The sequence below is a fragment of the Desmodus rotundus genome, chromosome 4 (genome assembly GCF_022682495.2).
Source record: "Desmodus rotundus isolate HL8 chromosome 4, HLdesRot8A.1, whole genome shotgun sequence".
Classification (NCBI taxonomy): Eukaryota; Metazoa; Chordata; class Mammalia; order Chiroptera; family Phyllostomidae; genus Desmodus; species Desmodus rotundus.
In genome coordinates, this window is record NC_071390.1 from 13,670,237 (window position 1) to 13,683,240 (window position 13,004).

Genomic DNA, 13,004 nt, shown 5'->3' on the forward strand with positions numbered 1-13,004 from the left:
CAGGTGTGAGGACAGGGACTACTTCTTAACCATCTTTGTATTCTCAGTTGCTAGTTCATACATAATGATTGCGGCTTAAGGGCATGTAAGAGGTAATCGCTTTCTTCCTAATTTGCTAATGCTCTGGGTAAGCAATAACCTTGTCTACAGCAGGGAAAACTGTGAAAGAACCTCTTTGTCCCCAGCGTTACTTTGAAGGGCTGATGGTGGGCAAATTTGGATTCAGACTCTTTCACGACTTTTTTTTTTTTTTTTTTTTTTTGAAATTCCTCATTTTCTTCCTTTAAGGAAAAGCCACTCAGCCGCTGATATAGAAATTACACAACAGGGCCATCCCCAGTCCCCACCCACTCCAGCCCTAATAAATTCTACATAGTCTCACAAAGCTCTCAACAAGGCAGGTCACACACGTACACAGAAATCCACGGCGCACACTCCCACCAGCGCCTGCTGGGTTTCCAGGCTCCCAGCCGAGCAGTTTGCACAACGCGCACGTGGACACACACGCCCACGTGAGTCAGCGCCGAGGCAGAGTAGCCACTCGTTTGGGCACGCACACACCCTGCTTAGCCACCGAGACACACACTCGTGTGCACACACTCTCCCCCGAGACCCACGCGCAGCGCGCACGGCCACGAGCCCCCCAGCCAGGCGGACTCGCGGAGGCCCGTCATCGTCGGGCGCCGTTGCGTCAGCAGAGCGCGACACTGCGGCGGCGGCGGCGGCGGCGGCGGCGGCGGAGACGCGCAGGGCCGGCGGCTGCAGCCGGGGACGCCGGTGGAGCTGCGAGCGCTTGCGGCCGAGGCGGGAGCGGGCCGCGGGGAGCTGCCGGGGCCGGGAGCGCCGCGACAGGTGCGTGGTCGGCTCTGCGCCGGGGCCCGCGTGACTCCCGCAAGTTGCCGGGGCGGGCTGTGTGCCCGGACCTCTCCCCCGAGTTCGGGGGTCCCCCTGAGCAATGGGTCCCGGCTAGTGCCGGAGCGGGGGGTCGGGATTGCGCTTTCCCGGGGGGCCAGGCTGAGGCCGGATCGCTTCTGTGGACTCGGTACCCAGCGCGCTCGCACGGGACGCGGGGCGCCGGCTTTGGCGTCGAGGCGGCAGGGATGCTCTGAGAGCGGCGGGTGCTGGGACTTTGCGATGACAGGAGACCACTGAACGATCGGACCGCGCGCTCACTGAGTGTTCGACACAGTGCGCGGCTCTTGGTAGGGTTTTCCAGCCCGCCCAGCATCCCAGGAGGTAAGAGCTATCATATTATGCACATTTTCCAGTTGGGGAAACCAGGGCACCGAAGTTAACCGATTTGTCTGACGTCCCACATGGGGGAAGACGCGGGGATTTGAACTTGTGTGTGTTTGACTTCAGAGTTGCCCTCCTGCCTCCGTGTGTCACAGAACCCACAGTTGGCTGCCCTCAGTCCCTAGTCTGGCACCTCCGATTATTTTTTTCTTTTTCTTTTTTTAAACTTCTCGACCTTGGATAAACGCTGTCGGGAGGGAGGAGCGAAGCGTGGACTTTCCATTGGCACAAGACGCTTTCTCTTCCCCTCCTTTCGTGGTCGCCGGGGCCGGCGCGTCTTCATTTTCTCTGGCAGCACCGGGCTCCCCCTGTCGTGACTCCGTGACGCCGAGAGCTGGGTTTTATTTTACACTACCGAACAGCCTTCATGCCACGTGCATTGCCTTACTATCCTCTTCCCCTCGCCTATCGGGTTCGATTGTTAACTTACGTCAATTGTCAAGGACGCATATGGTGGTTATTCAAGGATACGTTCTTGCAGCAAACCCATGTGGCAATTGTAAAGAAATCAGAGTATGACCTCGAAGGAACACTGTTGAGCTGGAATTGACCTTTCAAAGTTTTAAAGGAATACTTTAAGGTCAGGCGAGAAATAGCCAAAAGCCATCTTAAAAATAATTCTGAACTTATGTTAGAAGTTTTTATATATTAGGTTCACATTTACTTTCTTTCGCTGTTCATTGTTAGTGCACATTTTTCTGTAGGGTAGGAGAATACTCGTTGAAAAGGATGAAAACTTATCAAACAGATATTTCATAAAGGGCGGTTTTGTTTTAGAGCTTTGCAGATGTACTAAAAGTGCAAATATCGCGTTTAAGGCATCACAAGAAAATTAAGAGCTTAATTCCACGTAAGTGGGAAATTTTAGGGGTGCCCTCATAACCTGTACCCCTTTTGCATTATTGTGTAATATGTCTGACCTAAAATTCCCAGCATAGAATTTTTAAAAATTATCTAATTATGTGTGTACTTATAACTTATATTTAATTAAATAAACACATGCCTGCATTCCTCCAGGAATTATTCAATTATTAACACAAATGAAATAATTCTCTGTCATGTCTGTGAAATAAGCTATTATTTACTCTTACAAATTCATAGCTTTTTTGTTTTTGAAATCTAAAGATACAAAGATTGATTATTTTGAAATCAAATCTGCCTAACTGAATTCATATAAACACATCAAAGTTCATTTTTACATTTTGAATCCGGTGGAAGTCTGTCAGTAGTTCGTTTGACACCTTCTTATGGAGCCAAATCACGTGGAAGTCAGAATTTTGAGTTCTGGTATTTACTCTCTGGAATCTTCATTAACTTAAATGGTATATATGTTTTTTTCCAGCACACGATCTAGGAATCACGCTTTATGTCATGGATGAATCTGCACTGACCCTCGGCACGATAGATGTTTCTTATCTGCCCAATTCAGCAGAATACAGTGTTGGCCAATGTAAGCACGCAAGTGAGGAATGGGTAAGTTTCAGATTAAAATGTGGATTAAAAGTGGTCAGCCTAAAGACGCTCATTGCAATATTGTTTATGAAGGTGGAAATGCTGGAGCCGACTTTATATCAACAACTGGGAAGAAAAACTGAGTAAGAAATTTAACTACAGACATATTAAAAAGCAAAATACTTCTGCATAGAAAAAAACCCACTAGTATTTGTTTAGGGTGGTGTCATTATAAAGATATTTTTAAAATGTTTCTGTATCTATTTTCCATAATTATATCTAATAAGTATAAAATTTTAATGGAAACAAAGTTTATTAAAAAAATTAAAAATAGGAAATAAATTTTAGCATGAACCAATCCAAAGGGCATACATTATCTTGTGTTGTTTTCTCTAGTTCAACATAACATGGCATGTTTAAAATATTTCTTGAACACCATCTGCTTTACATAAAAAATGATGATGCGTTTTTTGTTTTGTTTTGGTTTTTTTGCTTATTTTTGAGACTGCAGTATCAGTAGCATTTGAGCAACCGGGGAAGTCAAAGTTAGGGAAAAATGTTTAGAACAGAAGAGCAGAGTTTGGCCCTAATTATACAGTACAGCTATAATTTCAATTTCAGCCTTTACACTTTCTTGTTAGGATAAAGGAGTGTTCTGTAAGTGTACCTTGTTTTTCATTTCAAGCAAAATAGTTTAAGCTGGTATTATAACAACTTGCGTACTATGTAAGGCCTTGGTAAATAGTTCTTTTGTGGGAGTGTATGATTTAAGAGAGAGTAAGATTAACTCTTAACACAGGGACCCAGGGATCTGATTTTATTCATCTTGCTCTCGTGAGAGGCTATTCAAGCTTTGCCAGCTTTGTTTTAAAACCTTGAATTCTGCTTTGAGTGGGCAGTGTTTTTTGCCAGCTACTGCTGTTCTTAGGTGCTCAGCTTTCACTATTGTTCAAAGTGTCGACCGTGGAGGGAGCACCTTGAATGAAAATCACGCTGAGAAACACATAATTATACCACTACCCCCAAAAAATGTGTCATAAGCTTCTCTTTTAGCTGGAATATCTTAGTTTTAGAGATCATGTGGACATGTATGATTTTCTTGCCATTTAGTGACCACTTTCTCCTTAATATCTTCTAGGATGAGTGTGGTTTCAGACCTACTGTCTTCAGATCTGCAACCTTAAAATGGAAAGAAAGCCTAATGAGCCGGAAAAGGCCATTCGTGGGAAGATGTTGTTATTCCTGTACTCCCCAGAGCTGGGTAAGAATGTTACTGCTTATTGGCCTTTAATAAGCCCTGAAATATGTGACATAGATTCCCAACTTTGTGTGAATTTGGTATTGGGCAAATACCAGATAGACTTAACTTTTAGAGTTTATTTTTATTCTTTTTTTTTCCTAATTTCGATTCTTAGAATTTAGGGCTATATTTATAAATCAAATATTCCAAGTAAAGATGTTGACTCAGTTTCTCATTCATGCGGTCAGTAAATGTTGGTCCAGCAGTTGCTACTAGGCGAGATTTGGGTTTTTCAGCAGTTTTGGTGTGACATCACGGGGAGAGCAGATCTTACTTTGGGTTAACTCCTCCAAAAAGTGGGTGGGAACCTTCCCGTAACGTGGAGATGCTGAACTCCAGCTCTGCGGCTTGTCTAGTGTGCGTGTCTGTTTCGGGGGTGAGTGGCGCAGGTGTGTGTTGACCTGATAGTGAAGAATGGTCGCTGAGAGCTTGGGTGACGACTTTAGAAAGAGTGTATATGGGTTTGTTGTTTGTATTTTGGTGAGAAAAAAAAAAACAAACCAAACACAAGCCATGCAAAATCTTCCACATTAGGGTGTCGGTGTTGATATTTGAGAAGTGTGGATTAGATGAGAGGTTTGCTTCTGGTGGCAGTTTGCCAGAGGGATGAGTGAGCACAGGATGGCGCACTCTAGTGTGGCTGTGTCCTGAAGCAGCAGAGTTACCTACGAAAAGGTGTACCTGGATCTTGAGCTGTCTTTGAAGTGGGTTGGTTATCACGACATAGAAATTCTGCCCTTAAAAGGCCTGTCATTCATAGAAGTTGCTCATAATTTGTGTGAATAAGTAACTGTGCTGTGTGAATGTTTTACTCGGGGTTGGCTTGGCAGGAAGTAGAATTCTGAGTCTGGGATAAAGGGATTTCCTAACCTGGAAGAGATTTGTGTGGGACCCAAGCAGTTTATGTTAAATATGCAGGTCTGCTTATGAATGTATTGATATAAATATTGTTCAATTTATTTTATTTTATTTTTTTATCCTCATCCGAGGATATGTTTATTGATTTTAGAGAGAGGGGAAGGAGGGAGGGGGAAGAGAAACAGAGAGAGAGAGAGAGAGAGAGAAAAATCAATCGGTTGCCTCCCGTACCTGCCCCACCCAGGGACTGAACCTGTAGCCTTGGGATGTATCCTGACCAGGAGTTGAACCTTTCCACCTGTGGGACAATGCTCCAACCAAGGGAGCCACCCAGCCAGGGCTAAACAGTGTTCCTTTTAAATCACAAGTGCTTCATTGCAAGAGTTAAAGAATTTGGTAGCATTGAAGGATCATGGAAATTTCTAGGCTAGGAGTAAGGCCAGTTCAAATTAATAGGCCAATAGAAATGAAGATTTAAATAGAAGATCATGTGGCTTTTTTTTTAGATCTGTTATCTCATCTAATTGAATGCTTAAAAAACTGAAACAATACCTTAACTCTAATGTGTTATTAAGTCAGGAGAGAGTATAGGGAATTATTTGGTGGTGGTGATGGTTTGGGGCAGAGATAGGTGAGTAATATAACAGATAATTGATTCTTGCCTAAATATAGTACCTGAACTTTAGGTACTATAGTATCTAAATATAGGAGCTGAACTTGGTCTTAAAATTCTTCCATGGCATGCTTATTTAAAATGATATTTGTTTGACAATATTTTTATTGTAACTTTTTGATATTTGCTACCCTTTCCCTAAAATCTTATTTCCCCTTTCTCTAAAAAGATTTCACGTAGTGTTTTACATCTTTTGTTGATAATACATTATCTCAGTATTTATTTGTGCAAAGTTTACCTTTTGTTCACATTAAGTTACAGACTTTTTCCTTTCAGCAGATACTACTGGATTATATTTTAAGGATACCTGTAAAGAGGATAACCTTTACCCACACGTTATCTCATTAGGTGGAACCCTTGTTTTAAAGGAGTAGAAAGACCATGCTCTTCGGAGCAAGATCTAGCATTGAGTCCTAAACTTATGGCAGCCTCAGTTTTCCTGTTTCTAAAATGGGGATAATAATTTTTAAGTGTCAGGATTATTGGGAAGTTTAATAATCTAATTATAACTACATGTCCCTTATTTTTGTTAGTAATTAAACTTTATTTGCAGAACAAACACAGTTTTATTTCAGTGACAACACATAGCTAGTAGTATTGGTTATAGCCTGATACCTAGTGTCAGTGCCGTGATACAGAGTATCTCCTTGGTATATTGTGGAAACCGGCCAGGAATCACTTTCCTTGAACATCAAAGAATAAGTCCACATTTCTGCATGCGAGTATGCACTCACTTGGAAGTTTTCAAATAGTAGTGATTCTCCTGTTAAGTTTGGAACAGCTGATATGTTGGTACTCATGTGAAAATAACTACTAATTTCTCTATATTGCTTTGCTTTTGTTTTTTAAAAAATGTACATGTTACTTTTAGCATGGTGGTTTTCTATTTTGGCAGCACTGAAATCTCCAGTCTCTCTGTCAATGATTTAAGTACTCTGTAGCTTCGATTCTTTGGGGTTGGAGCGTGGACACAGAGTGGGGCGGGAAAGGGAGAGGCACCGTTTCCTTTGCAAGGTGTTAAGGACTGATTTTGAGTTTGTGATCTTTATTAAAGGCTCAAAGATACTTTTCAGTAAAACGTAATTTTTCTTCATCACTTTGATTTTTGAAGTAATGCCTAATGTTATGCTTGAATTTTGAAAGTTGTCAAGTACTAGTAATAGGAGCTCTCCACCAGCAGTCCAGTGGTATGTTTATATCTATGTTTATTTTGTTTTATGTAGGATAAGTTTTTCAACCCCAGTATCCCATCTTTGGGTTTGCGGAATGTTATTTATATCAATGAAACTCACACAAGGTAAGAAGAAATTTCTTATACTTCTAATACATCTCAAAAGAAAAACTCCGTCATAATTAATGCACTTTAAGATGAGTCTCATGTTTTTGAGAGTTAATAGAATATGAGCTTCTGACACAAGCGGCTTTATTTAAAATTTGGAAATAATATAACCGCCTGAGAGATCTGTTATTCTTACCACTGCTGTAATTATATAATAAACATTTTCTTGTGTAGATAACACTTACAGCTTTCTGTAACTTATTCACGTATTGATTTTGCGTCTGAAGTGTTCTAAACTGTGATAAAGATTTGAGGAGAGGTGTAGATCTGAATGTCTTATGCTCTGTTATGACTAGTTTATACTTAAATAAAGGATAACTCTTTTGTACTTAAAAAAAAAGTAAAGCTAATCTAGAGTTTTAGAGAATATTTTCCTCTGTTGAGCAAACTTTCTTTAATAAATTATTAGCTTAAGACTTTTCTTAGAATTCTTACTTCCAAATTCCAGGCAAATGGGGATAGGCAGTTAGGCACCACAGCGGGGAGAAAAGAGGCTTTGTTACAAGTGAATCTAGGCTAGGGGAGAAGAAAGGAGGGTGGGAAGGTGGTGTGAATGTCTCTGAGGCTTGACAGGAACAGCAGCCAAAACTGCCGCCAGTTCTTCTAATTCTAAGAGTAAGTGCCTGGCATAGGTAAGCAGTAAGCTCAGGTGATGAGAAATATTTTTGAATTCTTACGAAAAACAGGTCCAAGAAACGAAATGCTTAAATGTTAAGTCTTTCTGATGTGACTGCCTATGTTCTGATGATGAGGTCACACGAGCATCACGATAGCCACATATATATTAGTTAAGACTTTTTTTTAAAATACAGCTGAAGTCAAGGGATGTATTTTTTCCCATTTTCATGTACCCCTTTCCCCTTCCTTCTTCCCTCCCTCCTCCCCCTCTCTTGGGCTTAAAGGTGATATGAGAAATTTTCATTCATTGGTATTTTTTTCCTTTCCCTTGGTTGACATGGTTAAGACCCTAAGAAAAGAGATCTGATAGGGTCTCCTCTTTATGTAAGTTCACATGTAATGTGTAAAGGCAAATGGCCCATTTATTGCCCTCAATTGGAGGCAGTCGAGGGAAAAAAGCTATATTGACAAGACAGAATGAAATTATTCAGTGTAACAAGCTGCCTGTACAGTTGAGTTGGCTTTTTAGCTCTTCTCTGTGTTACATGAAGCAAAGCCTAAACATTTTTACACATACATACAGCTTTCAGTCAGTTGCAGAGGGATTTCATAGAGAGTTTGGACTTTGTACATCCCAGTCATAATTCTGAAACTTTTCACTGAAGAAAGAGGTTAGAATTAAACGCTGAACATACTGGGCCAGGTTTTCAGAGAATGGAGAGAAAGGAAAGGAGGAAGCAAGAGAGAATGTCGGAAAGGAGAGATGAAAGAGCCTGTGATTCATAAACAGTTCTCCCTCAAATTACTTTTCCTCGCTCCAGGGCTTTTCAGAATTGATGAATTTGTAATTGAGATCTGTTTATGTGCATATCATTACGGTGGGAATGATAATAAGGTGTTACGTAATCAGTATGCATGGTGTCAAAGCTGCACAATGCAGGTTTGTAGCATTCTTATTCTGAGGGGCCTCTCCCCAGCCTCCTCATCCAGATAACACACAGTCACTGCTAGGAGTGTGTCCTATCCCTTAGTCATGTTGAATGTGTGTGTGTGTTTTATTTTTTTATTTTTATTTATTTATTTAATGTGTTTTATTTTTTTAAGAGCAAGAACTTTTCTGGCTTTGTGAGCCTACAATACAACCTTAGAATTACTATGGCAACAACAACAAAATTAGCCCTGGATGGTAGGAAAAGACTTCCAAATCATCTTTTATAGCACATAGCTATAGCTGTAAGATGTATTACATGTATATATCATTAAATGTATTCACTTCTTTTTATGGTATTAATAAAGTATGATCTTATTCTTTGTTTTTGTATTTGGGTTATTATTTGGCAAAATAATGTCATTCCAGCATCGATACACAAGATTCCAAGTTTAAATTTTAGCTGAGAATACATGAAAGAAATTGGGAGTGAAATTATTTGACCTCCTAAGGAGAATTTGCTATAGGAGAACCCCAGTCTCAGGGGTGGATGAAATGAGGCCTTGTTTTTGCAGGGGAGAAACCCCTATATAATTTAAGCAACTTGTTTAAAGTGTCCTAAAGCACTTCTCTGCTCCATGACTTTCACGTTGCAGGCACCGAGGATGGCTTGCAAGGCGTCTTTCTTACGTGCTTTTTGTTCAAGAGCGAGATGTCCATAAAGGCATGTTTGCCACCAATGTGACAGAAAATGTGCTGAACAGCAGTCGGTAAGGGTGGGGACACCGTCGTAAAGGGGAGAGGAGGGGATGGTGATAGGGGTGGGAATGAGGAAGCAATTTCCTTCATTAACCTTTAGTGCAGGGTGTTAACCTTTTGGCATCTCTGGGCCACCCTGGAAGAAGAAGAGTTGTTTTGGGCCACACATTAAATACCTTGTGACATGTAATCACGAAAACAAATCTCATAATATTTTAAGTAAGTTTATGATTTGGGGTTAGGCCACATTCATAGCCATCCAGGGTTGGACACCCCCTCTTCAGTGTCTCTGGGACTCTGTCTCCAGCAGCATTTGCATTTCCAAGTTAAATATTAAGCTCCAAAGGGAAGCCAAGGAAAGGCAGGACAGGTGGTTTGGGTGAGCAGAGCCCTGTGAGAATAGCAGTCTTGTGTTATGGGTTAACAAATCAATGGGTTTCTAATACATGAAAGGCAAGCTGGAGCCAGACATGCACAGATTTCCAGAGTTCTCTGTTACGTATTTTGTAAGATGAATGTTTAAGACTTTGCATTTTCTATTTTATAGCCAAAAGAGAAGGGAGTTTAGTATTCCCGTCCAACAGTTATTGAGTTCCTAGGCACACATTTTTGTCCTGGGAGGTCATTGTTAGGAATTTTAAGAGAATAAGATGCTGTCTGTGTTCCTCGAGGAGCTTGCTGACAAATGGGAGAGGCTGGCCTGAACTCAGATGGAGTGGGGAAATGAATCAGTCTAAAGACCAGGTGTGAGAATACGGGGGGTTTGGAAGAAGGTTGGTCTCTATTCCACTTCATGGGTGTGGCCCGTGTCCCACATCCACCTGGGTTTGGGTAGCTGGAGATGGGTGGATTGACAGATGCTCAGCAATGCAGGCCCTGTGTGGTGGTCGTTAGGGCCTGAATGGTGGTGGCACGTAATAGATACTCAAATATTTATTGAGTGAATGAATGAATATTTGATAATGGAGATGTAATAATCATGTCAGTTACTTGTGAAAACATCGCTGGCCAGATTGAAATGAATGCTACTCAAAGAATAGCCCCAGGGTGATCCGTGTCCTGTGGGGTTGGTCTTTTCATACAAGGAGTTGTGGGGCAGGGTGGGGTTCTGCTGTACAGTTGTCTAAAATTAGCAACGGCAGGAGAAAACACAATCACTTGAATCTCCTTGGATTGCCACATATTCTGTTTTCTAGGTAAAAAGCTCTGAGTGTGTTTTATGCTACCCAGATATTTTCACTGGAGACTAGAATGTTAGAAGTGATTAAAGGAGGCCTAACCCCATGTGTTCTTCCCTACGTCCGTGTGGAGGATTTATCAGAAGGGAAGACTGAATAGAGTCTTCCCATTTACCTCACTGCTTGTTGTTCTGTGCTGATTTAGTCTTCCGCTCTGCCTTTTAAAAATGATTGGTTTGATTAGAAAACACTTGTAAATATTTATGTCCCCTTTGCATCCCTCCTAGGGAGTTTCACATATAGTTCTAAAGAGTCAGAATATAAGTGACTATTGGGTCTTCGAAAGTAAAATTGGACACGACTTTGACAGTGGGTTTGGACGCCTCTGAAATACGAGCCTAAATGGATTATCTTCCCTTCCTCCCTCCTGCCAGAGCACAACTTCGCATCTCTCACAGAGCGAACGGAACATTGAAGTTCACAGAGCAGTTACACAGGGCATTCGAGTTAAATTCCTAAATTGGTCTTCCAGAGTCCTCAGGAGTTCATTGCTTTAGGAATATGATATCCTTAATATTTAACAGGCAGACAATGAAAAGACTTTTCACTTGAGCTTATTCTCTCATGTTACCACGTATCAGAGAGAAGGCTCATTTTGTTTTGTGATTTGTAGCTACGGTTTACGAAATACTGAATACAGAATGTAGCACACAGCCAGCTGATTTGCCCGTCTTTCCGTTTTCAAATCAGAGTGCAAGATGCCATTGCCCAAGTGGCTGCTGAATTAAACCCTGATGGTTCGGCTCAGCAGCAATCAAAAGCCATCAATAAAGTGAGAAAGAAAGCCAGAAGAATCCTGCAAGAAATGGTTGCCACTGTCTCACCAGCAATAATCAGGTAATACCAGGCAAGGCAAACGTTTTCAGCAAGAGCAGTCTGTGTTGAGCAGACAGGACCGACCCATTGGACTTCCTTCTCCAGCACTCAGGCCAAGATGTTCTAACATGTTCCGTTGTTCAACCCAACTCCTCTTTGTGTTCTTACTCATCTTCCACGGGAGGTAGCGCAGTGGGGGGCTTTAAGAGGTCTTATCCTCTTTTAAATGATAGCAGTCGTGGTATTACTGCTGATATTTGTTCTCTAGACTTGGGTGTGAGCTGGCTTTCACATACCCATGTCTTAGAAGGAGGGGTTTCCTGTCATTCTGCTCACTGAAATATTCGCTAAAGTGTGCTATTAGAGTAAAATGTAAGATTTTAGTCCATAATAAATGGATACCTTCATAAGTAGTATATATGTAAAGTTAGCTGTTTAATTCCACAATTCAGCTACACACACACGCACACACACTTACATTTCTTTTTCTTTTGTTTTTGTTTTTACTTTCAGACTGACTGGATGGGTGCTGCTAAAACTGTTCAACAGCTTCTTCTGGAACATTCAGATTCACAAGGGTCAACTTGAGATGGTTAAAGCTGCAACTGAGGCAAGACATATGTGGATGTGTCATTCCATCCTCTCCATGTTTGTAGAGTGATTTGAGAATTCTTTTGACAATGTTCTCTTGTCCACCATTGTGCATTGCAACCCACCTGGGAGCTGTGTGTGTGAGGAGGGACAGTGGGGTGAGGGGAGGCCCCCCGGCCATGTGCGGGATTGCGGTAGTGAGTTACCTCGCAACAATTCTGGAAACCAGGTGGAACGATCTCTATTTTATAAAGAGGAAATAAAGGCTCCAATAGATTCAGAAATGTTTACAAGTCATGGCTAATATGTGACTTGCCCAGCATTTCAAACCAAACCAGGCTTGACTCCAAAACCTAAGCTGCCTCTCAGAGATATAGGCTCAACCTGAACTCTTGGTTACTCTTCTTCATTGATTTTTTTTTTTTTTTGAGTTTTTTTAGTTAGATAAATATTAAATTGAAAGAATTCATGTTACTGGGAAATGTGTTTAAAGACTGAGTCACTGGCTAGCTAGTGTTTGAGTGACTAACCAAATATGAGATTGTGAAGTGTGGATTGAACTTTACATTTGAATTGTAAATTTGGCATTTTTCCTTCTACTAGATGAATCTGCCCCTTATATTTCTACCGGTTCATCGATCCCATATCGACTACCTGCTGCTCACTTTCATTCTCTTCTGCCACAACATCAAAGCTCCGTACATTGCTTCCGGCAATAATCTCAACATCCCCATCTTCAGGTAAGATCAGCTTCTCTTGCAGTTGAAGGTATGGAAAAGATTATATTCTGAACTTGTGTTTGTTTATTATACCTTTTGACATATTATTGTAAAGATGTTAGGTTTTTTTATTTTCATTATGAAAGTAATGCATGTTCATTGTGAAAAATTTAAAGAATACAAAAAAAGCATTAAGACAGTCACCATTAATTTTGTGTGTTATATGGGACACTTGGTGAGCTGCGAGTCCCTAAACTTTAGGGGCAATATTTACCAAATGGATAAGAGGCCATTAGAAAGACGAGATAGCAAGTTACTGTGTCAGGCTTGCCACTAGGGAGGTCAGGGTGGAGAGGCGGGGTGGAGAGGCGGGGTGGAGAGGCAGGGTGGAGAGGCGGGGTGATGTCGATGGTATAA

The 13,004-nt window shown here is 41.4% G+C and overlaps 1 protein-coding gene across 4 annotated transcripts in view; it reads left to right on the forward strand.

Moving 5' to 3' along the window:
* Positions 1–13,004, forward strand: part of GPAM (glycerol-3-phosphate acyltransferase, mitochondrial) — a 68,993-nt gene that overhangs the window by 35,921 nt on the left and 20,068 nt on the right. The window contains exons 1-8 of one of the 4 annotated variants that reach the window (XM_053922508.2): positions 503–852; positions 2,639–2,769; positions 3,887–4,009; positions 6,803–6,876; positions 9,121–9,234; positions 11,152–11,298; positions 11,791–11,887; positions 12,472–12,608. In XM_053922508.2, coding sequence (XP_053778483.1) covers positions 2,668–2,769; positions 3,887–4,009; positions 6,803–6,876; positions 9,121–9,234; positions 11,152–11,298; positions 11,791–11,887; positions 12,472–12,608 — 794 coding nt within the window. In that variant the 5' untranslated portion in view covers positions 503–852; positions 2,639–2,667. Of the gene's footprint in view, positions 1–502; positions 853–882; positions 1,237–1,284; positions 1,877–2,638; positions 2,770–3,886; positions 4,010–6,802; positions 6,877–9,120; positions 9,235–11,151; positions 11,299–11,790; positions 11,888–12,471; positions 12,609–13,004 lie in introns of those variants that run through there. The other 3 variants (XM_024555625.4, XM_024555626.4, XM_045191460.3) reach the window with 3 other exon arrangements.